This window comes from Vombatus ursinus, unplaced genomic scaffold (genome assembly GCF_900497805.2).
Source record: "Vombatus ursinus unplaced genomic scaffold, bare-nosed wombat genome assembly UNPS02012156.1, whole genome shotgun sequence".
Classification (NCBI taxonomy): Eukaryota; Metazoa; Chordata; class Mammalia; order Diprotodontia; family Vombatidae; genus Vombatus; species Vombatus ursinus.
In genome coordinates, this window is record NW_020951934.1 from 3,789,879 (window position 1) to 3,810,016 (window position 20,138).

The window sequence follows — 20,138 nt, forward strand, 5'->3', positions numbered from 1 at the left end:
ACTTAATAAATGCTCACCGATTGACTGACAAGTGGACATAGGGTAGAGCTACATGGATAAAGCATCTACTAAAGTGCTTACTAAATGTGTTAAATGTGGGAATGCAAATACAAGCAACCAACACAGTCCCTTTCTTCAAGGAACTTACATCAAGGAGAGCTGGCTGGGAAGTGATGTGGAGGATTGGTTCCTAATAAGATAAAGTGAAAGCTCACCAATCAGAGAGACCCCTGTCCCAGGTAAGATGGGGGAAAGAGCTACACAACTGAGTAAGAAATTCAACTCAGGTACAAGAACAGCTGGCACAAGAAAGGCACATGATTGGCTATTAAGCTATTATGGGATAGGTAGTGAGGCGAGCCGAAGCAGGACTAGATCCCATTAGGCTTCTCCAACAGAACTGGGAACTCAAAAGATCTGAAGCGTCTTAGAAGAGAAACAGCTCAAAGGCGGGGGGGGGGGGGGGGGGGGGGGGGGGTTTATAATTATTTGTGTACAGATTGCACGATGTTGGGTTCTTTGAAACCAGGAGCTGTTTTGTTTGGTTTTCTCCAGTCACCTCAACACACTAGGTGTTTAACCAATGTCTGTTGAGTTTAAAGCAAAAATTTAGCCCTGAGGTCACGTGGGAGAGGTCGACGGGGTTCATGGTCAGAGCACCAGCTTTCTGGACTTCTGCAAACAGATCCCAACCCACTTCACTTCCTCCTTCAGGCCGTCAGGCCTCACCCTTAGAGGCTAAGGGAGAAGAGGAAACAACTGCACTCAAACAAGGACAGGGTCCAGGGATCCGGGCTCCAGTGCCCCTGCCTCTACCGCTGGGGGAGCACCGGTGAGTGCTCCTGGCCCCCCCCCCCCGCAGAGCGCGCGCGTGCCTCCGCCCCCGCCCCCTACCCACGCGGTTTGTCCCACGCTCAGTCACTTCTCGCACCTCCAACCTTAGGAACTTCGAGTCCTCGGGGGTCCAGTCACCTCGCCCCCCCCCAGAGGTCCCTACTCGTCTCCTTCCCCCGGCGCCTCGGCTGTCCCAAGCCCTTCTCACCTACACCCCCCACCTTCCACTCCCCCGCTGTACCTGACCAGCAGCGGCCTCAGGGTGCCGCGGAAACTCCAAGCTTCCACAGAGCTGGGGCAGCTGGTGACAATATCGTCACTTCCGGCTATGGAGGAGCAGCCAATCACACATCGATCCTGTGGGAGGGGGCGGGGGAGGAAGAGGCTGGGCAGGCGTGAGCGGTGGCGGGGGAGGGGTTGGTGTTTCTTTCTTCAGTTTTAGCAGGCATGGACAAAGTTCCGCTGTTTTCTTGGGGACTCCTAAGAGTCCTTCCTTTATTAGAATGTCTCTTCCTTTTTTGTTTTTTAAGAAGAAATTATCTCATTATCAAGTGAGAGAATATTTATTAAAAAAAAGTGCTTAGCGCAGTGCATGGCCATAGTGGGCGCCATATAAAAATATTATTTCCTCCTCTTCTCCCCTTTTCCCCGCCGTCTTGGCGCCTCTTGTAAAAAGGATTATCTTAATTCCAAGCATGGGGACGTCCCCTCTCCAGACTCCGTAGGGTTCAGGTACTCCTAGTTCGCTTGCTAGGCTCCCGGCTGTGACCGGCAGGGGGCGCCGTCGGGGGAGGCGCGGCGCTCTCTTCTAGACGGCGGGCCTCTCTTCTCCCCTCTCCTCCTGGGGTCTCGCCCCCTCCGCTCCCTGCCGCCGGAAGTGGGAGGTGCCGCGCGCGGCCCGGCTCCCAACCCCTCCCCCTCCCCCTTCGTCGGGACCCCCCCTCCCCCCCTCCCCCCGGCCGCGCGCTCCACCCGCTCAGGTGCGTCCCTGGCCCCCAGCCCCAGACCCCAGACCTTCTCCCGTTTCCCCCTCGCCAACCCCGCCCCGTCCCCGTGGCCGCGCGGCCGGCTCTGGGAGACAGCGCGCGGTGGGAAGCGGGGCTGGGGGGAGGGCGCGCGGTGGGGAGGGGGCGCTCGGGTGGGGCGGGAGGGGTTGTGACGGGGCCGGAGGGGGCCTAGCCCGGGGGGCCGGGAGGAGGCCGAACCTGGGCGGTGGGGGCCTGGACCGGGATGGACGCTCCGGGGGAGGGCCTGGCCCGGGACTGTGGTGGGGCGCTTTGCACGTCGTGGGCAGTGGACAGTGGGTGGGGGGGACGGGACGTGAATGGGGGGAGCTGGGTGGGCAGACTCGCTTTAGCCTTGGGGCTGTGCTTGCAGTGTTCCATCACCTTCCTTTGTCTCCTTCCCTGTGCACCCCACCTCCTGCAGCCTCTCCCCTTGGGGACACATTCCAAAGGGTGGGGAGGGGCGGGGCATGCAAACCTGCCCCATGCCCCATACCCGGTCCCCAGGTGCTGCACCCTCCTGCCCCAAGTGCTTGTAGGTCACCTCCCCCTCCCTCTCCCTTTCCACTCTCCCAGTTTGTTTTACTTGGGTTCTGTGTCTTCCTGGACCAACTGAGGGGGTCCTCAGGTTTACCTCACCCCAAACTCTTTTGTATGTGGATGCTCTGTCTCTTTTCTAGCGATAATCTTAATCCTGGTGAGTTATCCTTTGGCTTTTGGCCAGGAGCTCAAAGAAGTGCTCCCTTGGGAACAGATGATACTCTCACTTGTATAGTAAGGGAAGCTGAGGCATAGAGCATCCCAGAGCAAATCAGTGACAAATGAGAGTAGAACATAGATCTCTAACCCTTAGAGTTATGCTTATAAGCCTTTCTCATCAGTAACCAGGGAGGCCCAAATGCCTTTGTCAAAACAAAACAAAAACTTACTTGTCCCTAAAATTATATTATTTCCTTATTTGTTGTCTCAGAGGTAACTGAATCTGTGGGATAAAGGAAGAGCTAGATAGATGCTTTTCTTGCCTGTGATTCCCACACATCTCTTTGGAGGTGTTGTTACTTGCTTTCTCATTTGAGTTATTTGTTAAAAGTGCTTAGCACCAGTGCCTGATACATAGTAGGTGCTATATAAATGTTTATTTCCTTTATTATTTTCATGCTACAGTAGCCTCTGATATGTTGTGGTAATTCGAGAATCTTAAGTGTCTCTAATACTACTCCATGCTATTTGAAATTGCAAAAAAAAAAAAAAAAATCCCCCCAAAACAAAAACACCTCCCTGAAATTAATTGAGAGATGGAAACATTTTTGATAAGATAAAGTAATCATGCTTACATATTTACACATCCATATGACACATGTAACTGTCATATCTTTTACATATGCATGGGTATGTATATATAATATATGCTTGTAAACTATATGTAATGTGATGTGTATATGTATACATATGTAGACCTATGATTTTTATTTGTAAATACTATACAGTATATATGTGCACATAAAGATACATATATGTATAAGTATTTAATTTCAATTCAGATTGAAAAATAATGGATTTTAGTTATTAATAATATTGAATACAAAGAATTGATCCAGTAGACTACAGAGGAGAGGGTAGTTCTCTGGGACTATACTTTGAGAGCCATTGGTTTAAATTAATAATGCATTTTTACATGTGTTTGGCAAAATTACTGTATAGAGTACCAATATTTTTGATATAAATATGACAACTACTGAAGATTAGGTATTCACTGGAATTGATCTGGTAACTAATAATATTCTGAAATAGAAGTGCCTTTTAGAATTAACCCTTCTTTCCCCCTGTTTCTCTGGGATATTTCTAACTTGTGAACATTTTGAACGGGAGAGATGAATTTGTTTCAATGCTTTGATACTTGCAGCCTGGGATTTGTTTCTGAATGCAGAGAGCACGATGGCTTCCGAGCTCAGCAGGGATTCGGCCTCTGCTCTCGCTTCTCAAGAAGCTGCTTCTGCCTCCTGTGGTTCTAACACAGAGGAAGGTCTCCCTGATGGTCTCAGGTAATCGTGTGGGTAGTTGTTGAAAAGTTGCAAATGGGTGCTTAAAAATGTTTGCTGAATTCTTGGGAAGGTTTAATGCTCTTTCTTCTGATGACTATTCTTGGTCTTAATGGACAGATTCATATACTTTGTGAGATGGTCAAACTGAATCTGAAATGAAAGAATTTTCCTCTTTTAGTTTCTTTTGATCTTATTCCTCCTGCTAATTCATCTCCTCCAGGAAACCTCTCATTAGCCCCACTCTGGTTTAACTTTGCATTTTCCTAACCTGTAAAAAACATCATACTGTTTATTAGCTTATACCAGTTCATGTTATTGTTTTGTTAATATTCTCTTAGTGTTTCATGTATTGTATAGGTTTTGTTGTCTCAACTTAAGTTCCATGTGGATAGTGACGTCTTCTTCTGCTTGCAATAGAATCATAGAATTACAGAGCTGGAGGATGGAAAAGATCATCTAGTTCCAACCTCTATCCAAGTCATTATTCGCATCTACAACATCCTCAACAAGTGGTCATTCAGTCTCCACTTGAAGACCTCCTGTCATATATCCCGCTCATTCCGTTTTTAGACAATTCTAATTGTTAACTGACTTGAAATCAGCCTCCATATAATCTCTATCTGGTGGTCCTAGTTCTGCCCTTTCAGGTCAACCATAATCCCTTTTCCACAGTTCCTGTCTTTCTCATAGTGTTTATTATAGTTAGTTACAGCTTGTTGAATGAATTCATTATTAGATGAAGTTAATAGATCTTATTTCACCTATGGAAACACATTATAAAGTAGAATATGTAACTACCTGGATTTCCTGATTATTGAGTTCCTATTATAAATAAAATAATCTCTGTAGTAGCATGGGGCTAATGGGATTGAATTTAAAATTAGATTCTTTTTCAAGATTGTGATGAGAGAAAATTATGGGGAGCTACAGTAATTTTAACTTGTATTTTCAACAGCCCAAGAGATACATCTGTGCAGGAAAACAAGAGCTTGTCTCTGTTGATAGGATCTAGCGACCAAGTGATAACCAAGGAGAATAGCAGAGATGTTAGTTTGGAACATGCAAAAACGAGTCCTGGTTCATCAGCAGGTGACATGTTACCAAGCACAGAGGACCATTCGACTTTAGGATGCGACTTAGAATCCACAGCTCTTGATCTTCCTGGAAATGGTTCCATAGACATTCAGACTTTGTCCCTGGGGACTGACACTTGTCAATCTGATGTGGAAGAGTTGACCATTGTAGCAAGAGAAGAGGAACACACACAGTCTGGGGATAACCTGCAACCACCTTCTCTGCCTCATGAGGCAGAGTGCCATGTGAATCATTGTTCAGAAGAGGAATTGCAAGCTTCTGTCGCCCTGGAAGGTAGCGAAGATACAGGCCTGGATTATCCACCTCCACCAAATGGGGAGAATGGGGTTTCAGGAGACAGAGCTGGTCAGGATGTGGATCAGGATGGCTCATCCTTGAAGCTCTCTCAGAACATTGCTGTGCAGGTCAAGTGTCAGGTTTCAAATGTCAAAACCAGAACTTGGGGATGTTGTTGAGGGTGGGATACAATTTCTCATAACCTGATGGAAAACGTACTGTGGCATTCTTTGTGGGTTGCTGTTCCAGAGATGTCTAGCATTACTTCTATATAGCTCCATCCTTTTGTTAAGTAAACAGTGTTTAGATTGATGTAATTAGCAACTTTATGCCCTAGAATTAGTTCTTCACACTGTTTAATGGACATGTATGGAGTTTTACGTCCCTCCTAGTAAGCATTGCTCATTTAGGATGCAGATTTGCTCAGTTTATCCTTGTGCTAAAGATCCTTATTTATCTGTACCTACATCTTAGGAAGTACAGTGCGCCTTGCCTGGTGGTGTTAGTTCTTCTAGGAACTAGAGTGCTTTATCAGAGGAGGAAGCAGTCTAGTGATAGACAGAATAGATTTTAGTGAACCCAGTTATCATCTCCAGCTTTTAGACTCATCTTTCAGTCTATTGCTGGGTCTTTGCTGAGGCTGTTTTCAAGGATGATTGTTTATTACAGTATCCACTTTGTCTCCCTTACTCCATAACTGACAGAAGGAATAGCAAAGGGTTGGCTCCTTAGGGGTGTCAGGGGCACTCTGTGACGGAGGGAAGAATATCAGTCTTGGAGCAGTTTTACTACTTTGAAGTGTCTCCAAACGGCTCTGAATGTCATTACTTTTCCCTTTGCAGACTGACTTCAAGACTGCTGATTTGGAGGTGAATACAGATCAGGATATTGAAAAGAATTTGGTAGGTATTTGCATGGTGATCATGAAGCTCGCTGATCAGCAGTCATGGAATCTTAGAGAGTTAGAAAGGTCCTTTAAGAGCTTCTAGTGTAGCCTTTCATCTAGATCAGGAATTCCTTCTATATTATCTCTGACAGGTAGTCATCCAGTCTCTTTGCTTGAGTGTTTCCATTGGTAGGAAGTTAACTATCTCACATATCTGCCCCTTTTACTTTTGAACAGCTCGGATTTTTAAAAAGATTTTTCTTATGTTTTGATGAGAATTTTCAGTGTGTACCTTTCGCCTAGTACTTTTGAGACAGCTGAGTGGCAGAAGGATAGTATGTTGGACTTGGAATCAGGAAGAACTTAGTTCAAATCCTCAGATACTTATTAGCTGTGTGACCCTGGGCAAGTCACTTAATCTCTCTGTCAGTGCCAGTTTCCTTATCTGTAAAATGAAGATAAAAATAGCACCAATCTCATAGTGTTATTGTGAGGATCAAAGTATCTCATCAGCCTCAAAGTTCTACATAAATGTTAGCTTTTATTAGTATTAAACAGAATTCTAATTCCTTGTCCACATGGTAGCCTTTGAAATATATGAAAACAGCTATGTAGAAATGATTTGATTGGCCTTCTCTGCATACATTCTAGTATACCATAGTCTTTAAATGTGGTGCCCAGAATGAAATCTGGCATTCTGGTTGTGGGTTAATCATTGTAGACTGCAGTGGAAATACTATCTTGTTTGGGGCATTATTCTTCTGGTAATGTAGGCTAAGTACATAGCCATATGCCAGCCATGTGACCTAGTTTGTATTGAGTTTATAGTCATGAAATTCTTCAGTCTTTTTTCACCTAAGTTTCTGTTGTCTCCATCCTGTGCTTTTGTAATAGATTTTTTGAAACTAGAAAAAAGATTGCATTCATTTGTACTATATTTCATTAGTGATCACGTTGCTATGAGCTTGGCAAAAACCCCAACCCTCAAATATACGTTCATTTGAGTGTATCTTTGTTGTAATGAAAGAAGGCTATTAATTCGGACATCTTGGGGCCATCTTGGGGCCAGAGAGAGAACCTCTAGGTCAAGATGTGTGAACTAAGTAGGGATCAGGCACAAAGACTAAAAGCAAGTAGTTTGGGATGAGAAAGTGGAATGATTTTTGCAAGTTGAAATTGGCTATGAGGGCAGATGGAAACAAGGACATGAGCTAACTAGAAAAAGTAGTAGAAAGTTTTGAAAATGGGAAACAGTCACTGTAGAGAATTTGCCTAGCTAGATGAAAAAAAAAAACTTGGAGAAGAGGAACTTTTATCATAAAGCAGTGCTTGGTGATGTGTTAGGGAGTTTGATTGCATTAAAAAAGGATAGATTCAACTTGAAACTCGGGTGGATGTGGAGCTTGACAAGAAAGGATGTCAAGGTGCAAGGTAAAGGAGTAAACTGTTCAACCTGGCAGTTAAATGTGGTCTTATCACAAGGTGATGGCAAGGTAAGGCAGATTAGTTCTGAGGTTGTGTCCATGTGGTGGTTGTGCAGAAAGTGATTCCTCAGTTATGATATAAATGTAAGTTATTGTTATCTGTAACTTAGTTGTCTGTGATAACATTTATGTGAAATAGCTTCTTTCACCCTAACTGATTTTGTTGTGCTGAAGACTAACCATGGAGATAGGTGAGCTAGAAAGAAGTAAAAAGGAAAGCCTAAAGAAGAGAAACTTTTGATTCCTTGGGTGGTGGTAGTAGAGTTACCAGAGGTAGAATTCCTGCATGTTTGGAGATACCCTGGTTCCATTTCATCCCTCAGCCCAAGATAATTAGCTTGGCCTGTTATGTTTTCTCGGAGAGGCTGTTTTTGCTTTGTTAATGAGTCACTTTCACCCGTAGAGCTTTTAAACATGCCTTATGTTCTTTTCCTTTCATAACAAACAAGCTCAGTTTGAGTATGTATTGTTAATGCAGTTTGAGTCTAAATTTTATGTGGTGACCCTATACCAAGTGTTTTCAGAAACCATTAATTTGAACCTCTTTAGTAAAGCTGGAGAACCTCCTTGAAAGGTGAGTAATGCTGTCCTTGATTTGCTGATAAAGGTAGAAAAGTTGAGGTGAGACATGAAGGCACTGGCAGAGCTGAGCCATGGACTCTTAGAGACTTGGATGCCTAACCATTCATTGAGTATATTTTTCCTTTTGTGAAAAGTTTTCTAGACAATCCAACAGAATGGAGTACAGAAAGGAATCATTCCCAAGTTCTTTGTCCCTTTCCTGGTGGTTCTCAGAAGGGCTCTCCAGTCTTCCTTCTCAGGGGATATATTTGGTTAGAATGTAAGCTCCCTGAGGGCAGGAACTATTGTTTTTTGTTTTTGTGCCCTCAGCATTTAGTGTATTTGCTCAGTACATAGTAGGCATTCAGTAGATGCTTGTAGAGTTGAATTGAGGCTATTTGTTCTTTGGTGTTGCACATTTTGTCTTCTCTTTTGGAAAGTCAGCTTTCCTCATTTGGTGAATAAATAATATAAAACCCCACCACCTTTCCTCCTATGGTCACTGCCAGGATAAAATGATGACAGAAAGGACACTGCTGAAGGAGCGGTACCAGGAAGTATTGGACAAGCAGAGGCAGGTGGAGAATCAACTTCAGGTGCAGCTAAAGCAATTACAGCAGCGCAGAGAAGAAGAGATGAAGAGTCATCAGGTATTCCAGCATGTAGGCTTGTTTTAGCCTCTGATCAGACTTTGCTTTTATTTTTCTCTCAGTGGAAATGAGGAGAAGTATAGATACCTTAGCAAAACACTTAAAACCTTTTTGGAGTGTTCTTTCTGGCTGCTCTCTTCTCTCACATATTTGTGTTGAGTGGAGATAACCTTTGAGCCAAACGTCAAAAAGTTACCTCCTGTATTGTATGATTGTTAAAACCTTAGGAGATATTAAAGGCCATCCAGGATGTGACCATCAAGCGACAGGAAACAAAGAAGAAGATAGAGAAGGAAAAGAAGGAGTTTCTTCAGAAGGAGCAGGACCTGAAAGCTGAAATTGAGAAGCTCTGTGAGAAGAACAGAAGGTAATACATTCTATTAAGAATAATGGAAAACCCTATGGGATCTGCAGACCTGTTGACCTTTCCAATGTTATAAATACACCAAAGAGCTGGTGCCACTTATGGTCTTACTGGTTTCTAAGTCAGTAACAGAGGTATGTTACACCAATAAGTTAAGAAGAGGAGTAACTGAGGATATTTAAACAGAGGCTGAATAACCACTTGTCAGGTTTGTTGTATAGTGGATATGTGCCTTCGGCTCGGGGTCAGATTGAGTGAGCTTTGAGGTCGGTTCCAGCTCCAGGATTCTATGATTTTATGAGGTTGATTAAATATCCTGTGAGAGACTTGGCATTTGACATAAATTCTTTCAGTTAGTGCTGTCTTTTTTATGGTGACTGGTTTTCACAGTATTTCGCGTAATTATACATATAATTAAAATTTTTGCTGCTTATTACAGTGTTGGAGGTTTCACTTGGTTTTTCAGTGGAATTTTTCCTAAGTGCTACTATAACATGTTCCTCATTTCTGTTAAATTTGGAGTTCTTTTTCTCAAATGAAAAAATAAAGTCTTTGTTCTGCATGTTAATTCATCCTATTAGCAGTATAGTTTGTGTGTAGGGATTGTCTTCATTTGTGTGAACTATGGGTATGAGACTCTAGATTGCTATTCCCAAATGTAGCCATTTTTTTGATTTTAAGAAATGTTATGGTCCCCAATATGCCTTGTGTGTTATTGATTCTTGACTTTTACTCATACTGTTTCTTTTGTCTGGAACTTTCTTCTCCCTCCTCTTTTGCCTGTGCAGATCTTAATTACCTGACAAGACCCGTCCTCAGGGACCACCTTTCTGTGAAGCTTTCCCCACTCAAATTAGTCCACCATGGCTATACTCTCTTCTGGACCGCCATAGCGGTTCTTTTCCCTTCCTTTTATTGCTAGTTAACCTTTGATGTATTTATATTTTGTCTCTTCGTGGAGAGTTAAATTTCTTAAGGTTATAGACCATGTCCTACTCTTTGTTGTACTCCGTAGTACCTTGTTAGAGGGTGTGTTCCTAGAATGCTGCCAGATATTTGTTGAGTGACTAAAGAGCTACATCCAAGAAATACTTTTTGGGGGGCCCTGAACAAACACCTTAATTTCTTGATGCTCATTCCTCCTAAATAGGAATCATGGCATTGTCCCTTTCCTATCTCAAATGGATATTTTGAGGATGGATAATATTAAAAAGAAACCTGTAAAGTTCTTTAAACTTTTTGGAGTAAGGTACCAAGTAAATACATCTGAAATGGATATACATACATCCTCCCAAACAGGAGAAACACTGAATTTTGTCATGTATCTGCATTTCCTTTGGAAAACCTTTCTAGTTGGCATAGAGAGTATCTTGTGGCTGCCTACTCTGGGGGCAGTTTCTGGCTTGAGTTGCTTCCTAGGTTGGATCCTTCAAGGTTATTGCTAGCATCAGAAAGGTGAGGCCACCACCACATTGTCCTTGGGATAGGGCTACATTCCAAGCTTCCTGACTTTGACAATGAAACCCTGAGAAAGGCAATGAATAGCGTTTTCTCTGTGTGAGATGCTGAACTTGTATTTTGAATGACCCATCAATTGATCCATGTTCCTCTCTGTAACTCAGGATGAGTAGCAAAAATACTGCAATGCCAATCAAAATTCATTTTGCTTTCATGCTGCATTCTTTGTTCTTGATGCATATTAGAGTGATAATAGATTGTTTATAAAGCACTTTACATAATTTTCTTATTTGGTCCTAACCACAGTCTTGTCAGGTAGGTAATACAGTTATTATTGTCCTCATTTCTTCATCCTATATGAAGAAACTGCAACTCAGGTTAAGTGACTTGCCCACATAATTAGGAAGTAGTAGATCAGGGATCTGAAATCAGGTTTTCTGATACCAAATTCAGTGCTTAGGTAGGGATGCTGTTGTATTTTATAGGTGGAAGTACTACCTTACCAGATGATCTGGGATGTAATTTTGTATAAATAATTTTGGAAAAGTCGGTTTCTCCTGAGTAGAAAATGAATGATGGTTAAGGCCTCCTTGGGAACTCACCTGCTTCTCTTCTCTTTAGCTAGTATATTTTCAGGTTAACATATGGAAATTAAAGGCTTATCAAGAAATTAAGGCTTATTAGGTACAAAATAGTGGGAAATGCAAGAAAGTATAAGACCAGGGTCCTTCCTTTTATGGAATTAATTGTCTTATTGGGGAGCAATCCGTATGTGAAAAGTTAACTAACAATATAAAGAATCATATAATTTTTTCTAATAAGTGGTATGGATAAATTCTGCCAAAGGAATTCAGAGGAAGGAAGAACCTCTTTAGGTTAGTGAAATCAAAGAGTGATTTGTGGAAGAGGTAAGATTTGAGGTACACCTGGGAAGAAAGATGGGTGGGATTTGGATAAGGGGAGAGGAAAAGGAATTTCTGGTCAGAGAAATGGTTTGGGTAGAAACATAGGCTCAGTATATTTGAGGTACAATAAACGATGACTGGGTTGGTTGGAGTAGGATTCATGTAGGGAGGTAGTAGAGTACAAGACTGGAAGGATAGATTGGGGCCAGGTTTTGGAAGACCTTAGTCTGTGAACTTTATCTTTTTAGTAATGAGGAGCCATTGGAAATTATTGGGCAAAGGAGTAACGTAATGGAAGTGGTATTTTAGGAAGATTAATCTGGCAGCTGTGTGTGTGTGTGTGTGTGTGTATAGGATAAATTGGATTAATGTAATTAAGTGAGGTGATAACAGCCTGAGCTAGGGTTGTAGCAATAGGAATGAGAAGTAGGGGAGAGACTTTATGAAGAAATAATAGAGTTTGGTGCCTCATTAGATGCAGGAAGCAAGGACAAGAACAGAGCTAAAAATGAGAGTCCTAAGATTCTGAATGTGAGTGATTGGGAATACTGTTGTTGGAAATTGAGAAGTCAGGAGGGGTAATCAGTTTGTGGGATAATGTGGTTTGGGTTTTGACATGTTAAGTTTGAGGTGACAGTGTAATGTCCAAGTGTGCAGTGCAGTGAAAACAATTGGACTTTCAGAAGACCTGGCTTCAGATTCCAGTTCTTCTTGCTAAGTCATGTAATCTTTCTGTGCTTGTTTCCTCATCTGTAAAACGTGAGGGTTAGGCTAGATGATGTCTGGTCCCTTCCATCTCTTGGGGTGGGTGAGGGGAAAGAGGAGGGAGAGATACGCTTTGGGGAATGCTTGCATAAGTTAGGGGATGGAAAAGAGAGAAGTAATAGTTAACTGAGAAAAGGAGAGTAGAGCAGTGTCATATTGGCTAAGGAAGGTGAGTGTCAAGAAGATGGTGGCTAAGAGTGGCAAATGGTTGCTGAGAAGTCAAGGACAGTAGAGACAGGAAGAAGACTGTGGGTGACATCAAGTGTACAATTTTAGTGGAATAATAAGATGGAAGCCATATTACACAGAGGTTAAGGAGTGAATGGGTAATAAGTAAATGGAGGCAGCAGATATGAGCCATTCATTTGGAAAGTTTGACAGAAGGAAGATGAGAAATAGTATAGTTACCTTAGGAGGACATCAGGGTCGTGTGAGGTGGTTTTTTTTTTTTTTAAGATAGAAGAAACCTATGCATATTAAAGGCAGAGGAGTCTAAAGTAAAGTATTGATAATTAAAGTCGATTGAGAAAGCAGATCTAGGTCCTAGTCCTGGCTCCTGACTCACTGTTGAGAATAACACAAATCATATTAACATCTATTCTCCATTACTTGACCTAATAAAAATGTGGTAAGGATATATGTAAAATTCCTTTTTAAAAAAAGTTTCATAATTTAGTATTGAGTGACTGCAAAAAAAATTAAACTTCCCTGGGTAACGATTTATGTTTAAATTACTATAATGCATAAAAAACATATACTCTGAGTCTAAGTCCCCATAAGGATTCTTTGTTCATATTTGTATTCATTTTATATGGTCATATTAGTGTATACTCTGTTCTTCTGGTTTTGCTTTTTTTCAGTTTACATTATTTAAAAAGTCTTTCTAGATTTCTTTCTATTCCTTATACTTATAGTCTTAATTGCATTTCAGTATTCCTTTACATGAGTGTTCCACAGTTTATTTAACCATTCTCCTATTGATGGATGTTTAGGCTGCATCTAGTTTTTTGCAATCGCAAATACTTGAACATTGGGTTTTTCATTTTGATTTTGATAATACTTCCAGAGTATATTTCAAATGATGGAATTATTAGGTCACAGAGTATGATTATTTTTGTATCTTGTAAAGTTTCTTTAAGAAAGATGTTCTAGGGATTTTTAAAAAATTGTAGCACTATTATTAGAATATCGAACAAGCAAGCCAGACTTAAGGAACATGTATAGGTCCTGAACATTTGAACCATTAGTAATCCTAATGATTCAAAGAAACTACTTCCTTTATTTATGTTGGCAGATTTTTCCCATTGGTATGAAGCAGAAAGGATTTTTCTAATTATAATAGTGTGAAGGCATTGTATATCCTGAGCCTAAACATAGTGGGAAAGGAAGAGGGAGGGAATAAGCATTAATTAAGCACCTACTATGTGCTAGGCACTCTGCTACATGCTTTACAAACATCTCATTTGAGCCTCTTAACAACTATGAGAGGTAGGTGCTATTCTCATCCTCATTTACAGTTGAGGAAATTGAGATAGACAGTTGTGACTTGCCCAGAGTCATATAACTAGCAAATGTCTGAGGCTGGATTTCAGCTTAGGTTTTCCTGACTCTTCACCTCGCACTCTAACCACTGTACCACCTAGCTGCCTCTGACACACAGTAAATGTTTAATAAATTCATTAAACAATAAATTTAATAAATGCTTGTTGATTGACTGACTGAAGTAATAGCATGATACTTTGGGTGATAGATTTTTGCTAGATGAGAGGCAGTAAGACTTAGTGAAAAGAGTATTAGATATAGAGTCACAAGACATGGATTCAAATTTTGGCTCTACTACTTAAAACCTGTGTGGTCTTGAACAAATTACTTACACTCGTTGGGTTTCAGTTTGCTTGTTTGTAAAATGGAAGGGTTGGACTTGATCTCTCTAACCAACCCCCCCTTGTATTCAGTAAACATTTATTAAGTGCCTGCTATGTGCTAGGTATTGTGCTTAGGCTCAGAGGATACAAAGACAATGCAAAAACCCCAGGAGATGTTTGGGGTGCTTTTGAGGACATCATAGAAAGAAGCCATATCATGTTGTACTAGATAACCTCAAAATTCCCTTCAATGCCTAAATCTACGTGCCAGTCTATACTTCTGTAAAATATGGTGCCATTATCAGAAAAAGTCATGGATTAGAGGGACTGCTTCTCTGACCTATCCTTAAGTTTTATGTGTGAGAGAATTCTGATGGCACCTACTGGTTTTCCCCTAGTATTTGAGTAGTAGAGAGTCTAGCAGGGGAAGGAAGTAGAACTGTTGCACTGTAGATCCTCAGCTGAGAAAGATCACTCTGTTCTAGAGAGTAAACCTCCATGGAAGGACTACCTATGGAGTGGCAAAGGACAGAGGGGACAGCCAGCTCTCTAACTAGCCAAGTCTCTCAAGTCAACCTCAGCTATCAGCAGAATGACTAACTTCCCAGGCAAATCTTTGAGTAGTCCCTGAAAAAGACAGAATGGGAGATGAGGGATTTGGGCAAAAGCAGGAATGTGTGAAAGAGGAAAAGGCTGCAGAAACTTCAGGAAGTGAATTGGTCTCTCTCTCTCTCACACATGCAGGTTACTGGAAAATCAGGAGGAGAAGGAGAATAAAATTGTTTCTCTAATCGCAGAACAGGCTGAGGAAAAGTAGGACTATTTCTCTTAAGATCATTTTTATCCCTTTCCCCATCTTTACCTTTAAAAAAATAAAAATCATTTAATGTAATTTAAATGTTCACCTCACTTTCTTCTCCTGTGGTCTGAGTAATCTTGTTACTCGCAGCCATAATCCTGCTTTGAGTCAAATATGATACAGGAAGATACCCTTTTTGGACCCATTCATCATTAGTGCCTTCAGTCCTATATAAGTGTGCCACCATCTATATGCAACAAGGAGGGAGGAAGATAAAGGGAATGGAAGATAGATGGGGATAGTGGTGCATAGCCATCTTCATAATAGCTAGGAAAATGGGGTGGTAAAAATAAAATAGCCAATATCTGGTAGCAGGTAAGCAGTTGCTGCCTGACAGGTAAGTGTTAGTGTACACACCTCCCTTAGTTTTCAGTTCTTTACTATCACAAAAAGAGCTTCTATAAATATTTTTGTACTCATGGGACTTTTTCCTCTTTGATTGCCTTGGGATATAGGATTAGTAGTGGCGTTGTGTGCTGCTGCACGTAATCCTACATGTCAGTTTCCACAGGTGAAGCAAGTTGGGAGCCATGAGAGACTCCGTAATAAATTTGAGTCTTCCTAACTTTAGCTTATTTAAATTTGGGGCACTGTTGGACTTCTTTTGATGGCTCTGCCTCCTAAATACAGCCCTTAGCAAGTGGAGCCAGTAAGGCACTGTGTGTTTTGTTCTTCCTGGAATTTCATATGTAGGACCATGTCACAGTCTTAGAGTACTTTAAGCATCATCTCTCTAAAACAGTTCACTTGCTTTATAGTAAGGCTCTATCATTTAGGCTTACCTTCTAACTTTATCTTGGACCAGCTTTGGGTCTAATTTTTGCTTCGCTGCCCCCATCAAACCTGTACCCCATCAATCTTGTCCTTTTTTTTTTTGTCCTTAGGGAGCTATGGGAGATGGAGCTAGACAAGCTCAAGAATCAGGATGGTGAGATCAATCGGAACATCATGGAGGAAACTGAACGAGCCTGGAAAGCTGAGGTAGGGAGGGGCTGATGTCTCTGGAAACCAGTGTTGGTGTGGACATCTATAAGCGTCTGCTTGTCTGTCCAAAGATAGCCCCATGATGCAAGTTAATAAGCCTTTTCATGGTTTCTTTAGATCTTATCACTAGAAAGCCGGAAAGAGCTGCTGGTATTAAAGCTGGAAGAAGCAGAAAAGGAGGCAGAGCTGCACCTGACCTATATCAAGTGAGCCACTTCCCTGGGGCCTGGAACTCAAGTTTATACCTTTACTTGACGAAATCCTGCACTCCTGAGTCTAGTTCTATACTGTCAGACTTTTAATACTGTAATTTGCAGTTGTGCATTGAGCTTCCCAAATAGGTAGGCTTAAGTTTCTGATGATTTACTTCTGATGGTCACCTGCTGCCCAGGCATTTGGAGGACCCATGTAGAATAGTGTGAGGCAGAAAATCTTTCTTCCTTTGTTGGGAAGCTCTTACTTTGAATGTAGAACTAGAAAACACATGATTTACAGTGGGGCAAGGAACTCAGAACTCAGATGTTTGTTTTGTTATCTTAAAGAGCGAGGTCAGCTTCTTTCTCTAACTGTAAATTCCTGTTGCTTTTTGGAAAGGTCAACACCTCCAACATTGGAAACAATCCGTTCCAAGCAGGAGTGGGAGACAAGATTGAATGGAGTTCGGATGATGAAGGAGAATGTCCGGGTGAGCCTAATGTAAAGCTGCTGACCCAGACAGATAAGAGTTTCTATAGTGTGGGCAGTTTATGGCCAGTTGCATTGATGTACACACATATACACAAGAGTAGTGTTGAAGTTTCACAGAATTATGTGTTCTGATATTTGAAAGGGACCTGGATGCCTGTCTAGTCCAGAAAGCCACCTAGTATAGTATCTTTTCTATATCATTCTTGACAGATAGTCCTTTATCTTTTGTTATGATAGGAATGATAATAATCATAGTAGTCATCATTTAAAAACACTTTAAAATTTGCAAAGCTCTTTACAAATATTTTATCCTCACAATAGCGCTGAGAGTTAAGTGATATTATTATCATCCCCATTTTACAGATGAGGAATCTGAGCCAAGATTAAATGACTTCTCCAGGGTCACAGTTAGTAAGTGTCTGAACCAAGGTCTTTGCTGACTCCAAGTCCAGCAATCTCTCCACTATGCCACCTAACTGCTATTTAGACACTTTCAGTCACAGGAAGCTCACTACTTTGAGAAACAACCTGTTCTATTTTTGTTTCAGGATTTTTCTACCCTGTTCCCATCACCTTCCTTATCCAGAATGAGGCTAACATGCCTCTTTCAGTTTTCTGCTGCCAGGTAATTTCTTAATCTCTCTTTTCTAGGACCAATTTAATAACCATATCCAGCTGGTGAGGAATGGGGCAAAGTTGAGTAGTCTTCCACAGATCCCTACCCCTACTCTGCCCCCACCCCCTTCAGAGGTGAGTAACTTGTCAGTGGGGAAGCTCCCTCTCTATGGTGGCTAAGTCTCTGTCTCACAGTTATATTTGTGAAGCTACTGGGACCATCTCTGTTCAATTTAATAGTTACTCAGTGATTTCTGCTGCCATTTCCTAAATATTCTTTTTTGTTCTCTCTCCCACTCTGCAGACAGACTTCATGCTTCAGGTGTTTTCACCTAATCCTTCCCTGGCTCCTCGGATGCCTTTCTCCATTGGGCAGGTTACCATGCCCATGGTCATGCCCAGTGCAGACCCTCGTGCCCTATCCTTCCCAATGCTGAACCCTGCTATCTCAAGGCCCAACCAGCCCTCCCCACCTCTACCTGTCACCCATGGGAGAAACAGTCCTGGCTTGGCTTCTCTTGTTGGCCCCCATGGTCCACATGTGTCCCCTGCTACCTCCCTCCCACCTCCACCAGGCTTGGGTGGTGTTAAGGCTCCCACTGAATCTCACCGACCCCAGCCAGTGGACAAACTAGAAAAGATCCTGGAGAAGCTGCTGGCTCGGTTTCCACAATGCAACAAGTAAGTTTCTTAAAAAGGATTAATAACCTGAAAGATATGTTGGGGTACAGGTACAAGAGGAAGACCCACGGAGTCCCCACAGATAGGGAATGACATCTTCATCCCTGCAATCCTCTCCCTCCTTAGGGCGCAGATGACCAACATCCTTCAGCAGATCAAGACAGCACGAACCACCATGGCGGGACTAACGATGGAGGAGCTGATCCAGCTGGTGGCCGCACGATTAGCAGAACAGGAGCGCTTGGCAGCGAGTGCTCAGGTAAGGCTGGCTCCTTAGGGGAGAGCTCAGTCCCAGAAAGTTTGTACAAAGCATGTAGGAGGGAAGAGGTATTGTTCCTGGGGATGCATAATCTGCTGTTTTATTTTGCTAGTCTGAAAAATGTTGGTGGCTCCTTTTCCAAAAATGCTTAGTTTACTAAAAACTTCCCTGTTTCTAATTTTTATTTTTTGCCTACAGCCCCTTGGTCGGATCCGAGCTCCCTTGTTTCCTGCTCCCTTGGCTCAGATAAACACTCCCATGTTCCTGCCCTCTGCTCAGGTGTCTTATCCTGGGAGGCCTTCACATGTAAGAATTTATTTCCTTGAAAGCTAGGATATAGGCAAGTTTAGTGGGTTGGGAGATGGAGAAAAACATAAAGCATTCTTGCCTTCGGACCTGAGTTGGAACTGGGAAAATGAAAAGGAGATCCAGGCAGGGGTCTGTATGGGGTGTAGTATTGGAAAAGGTTTGGTTTTAGGGAAGAGAGGCCAACTGAACTATTTTGGTGAGAGGGTATGGATGTGGGATCATGGGCACAGAGGGAAAGAATGGTCTCAGGACATAGAATTGCCTCTATAAAGCATGCGTTGTTTGCCTTGTAGGCTCCATCTACCTGCAAGCTGTGTCTAATGTGCCAGAAGCTTGTTCAGCCCAGTGAGCTCCACCCAATGGCCTGTGCCCATGTGTTGCACAAGGAGGTAGATACTATATCCTTTTTAATCCCTTCTTTACTTTCTTTTACCCAGCTGGCTGGTATAGCCACTAACTGTACAACAATGTGGGTCCTTGCCCTAAGTTTAGCCTGGGTTTGTTTTGCTGAGGAGCCTTAGATGGGAGGAGTGGAATGAAAACCCGATCCCAGTCTTATAACTGCATTAATGAGATGGGTTGAAAGTTACTTAAAACAAGATTTCCTCTGGCAATCCAGTTGTTCCTCATTCTCACTACATCACTAGGCAGAAGCAGGAATACTTAAACCTGCTTGGCTTGTGGGAACATCAGGATAAAATGTATTTCTTTCCCACAAAGGGGGGAGGTGACGGTCCTAGACTGTGAGGGGAAGAGTGTTGGAAATGAAGAGAACCCCTTTCTGCACGTGAAGGGATCATGGTATGGAGCAAATTATATTAGGTATACATCAGCAGCACTCTCAGACTGTAGGAATTCAGTATGAAGACCTACTTCTTTGCTCCAGAGCCGGTCTTTCTGGGCATATCCCAGGGACTCTACTCACACTGTCAGAACTTTTGGTCCCATATTCTTTATTGCTAGTCATCTCAAGCCTCAGTGGCACTGTGCCTGCTCCTCTTGCTCCCCCTCCCCTCCCCCCCAATAGCAAATGACTCTTAACCTTGAGGCTTCTCTTTCTCCTTTCCAGTGTATCAAATTCTGGGCTCAGACCAACACAAATGACACTTGTCCCTTTTGTCCAACTCTCAAGTGATGGACCTGGCTGGAAAGGAAGAAGAGGAGAGACAGATATGAACAGGAAGGAGAGGGTTCAAGATTCTAGAGCTCTATATTTATACAGCAGTGTGTACTCATGCCATGTACATTTTTATTATATAGGTAATGTGTGTATAGAAAGTCTGTATGCAAACATTCATAAATGAAAGTATGTATATTATGCAGAATTTTCCGTTCCCCCTGGTCTTGCGGTTTCCCTTGATGGTACAAGTCATAGGAAAAATAGTATGCACTGTAGCATTGACATGATGGTATTCTTGCCCAGAGTTATTTTCAAATACAGTATAACAGACGCCGCCTAGGAAGCTGCTCTTGCTGTCTGACCACCTTGCTTTGATTTGGCTCAGCCTGCAGCTCCATTTCCTTCAGTCTCATTCCTTCTTATAGGATTGAATCC

The 20,138-nt window shown here is 42.3% G+C and overlaps 2 protein-coding genes across 5 annotated transcripts in view; one reads left to right on the forward strand and one right to left on the reverse strand.

The window, feature by feature from the left end:
* PCSK7 (proprotein convertase subtilisin/kexin type 7) overlaps window positions 1-1,153 on the reverse strand; it is a 36,539-nt gene extending 35,386 nt beyond the window's left edge. For both annotated transcript variants that reach the window (XM_027857490.1, XM_027857489.1), the window contains exon 1: window positions 1,076-1,153. The gene's annotated coding sequence lies outside the window, so the exon portion shown is untranslated. The remainder of the gene's footprint in view (window positions 1-1,075) is intronic.
* Window positions 1,154-1,755: 602 nt separating this feature from the next.
* Window positions 1,756-19,908, forward strand: RNF214 (ring finger protein 214). Of its 3 annotated transcripts, XM_027857491.1 has the most exons (16): window positions 1,756-1,814; window positions 3,742-3,880; window positions 4,836-5,379; window positions 6,094-6,153; window positions 8,692-8,832; window positions 9,060-9,199; window positions 14,934-15,002; window positions 15,933-16,029; window positions 16,150-16,238; window positions 16,627-16,717; window positions 17,371-17,469; window positions 17,639-18,015; window positions 18,142-18,274; window positions 18,473-18,580; window positions 18,877-18,972; window positions 19,653-19,908. In XM_027857491.1, exons 2-16 carry the CDS (start codon window positions 3,774-3,776, stop codon window positions 19,716-19,718), a joined length of 2,217 nt encoding a protein of 738 aa, XP_027713292.1. In that variant the 5' UTR covers window positions 1,756-1,814; window positions 3,742-3,773; the 3' UTR covers window positions 19,719-19,908. The 3 variants fall into 3 exon arrangements, with proteins under 3 accessions (XP_027713292.1, XP_027713293.1, XP_027713294.1); XM_027857492.1 differs by lacking the exon at window positions 14,934-15,002; XM_027857493.1 differs by lacking the exons at window positions 4,836-5,379; window positions 6,094-6,153; window positions 8,692-8,832; window positions 9,060-9,199.
* Window positions 19,909-20,138: the final 230 nt, after the last annotated feature.

What these genes read in the sequence shown, in the direction of transcription:
- RNF214 (XM_027857491.1), top strand. Translation starts at nt 3,774, where the DNA reads ATGGCTTCCGAGCTCAGCAGGGATTCGGCCTCTGCTCTCGCTTCTCAA. An exon ending in AGGATATTGAAAAGAATTTG is followed by an intron (nt 6,154 to 8,691) that starts GTAGGTATTTGC and finishes GGTCACTGCCAG; the next exon opens with GATAAAATGATGACAGAAAG. An exon ending in GCTTGGCAGCGAGTGCTCAG is followed by an intron (nt 18,275 to 18,472) that starts GTAAGGCTGGCT and finishes TTTTGCCTACAG; the next exon opens with CCCCTTGGTCGGATCCGAGC.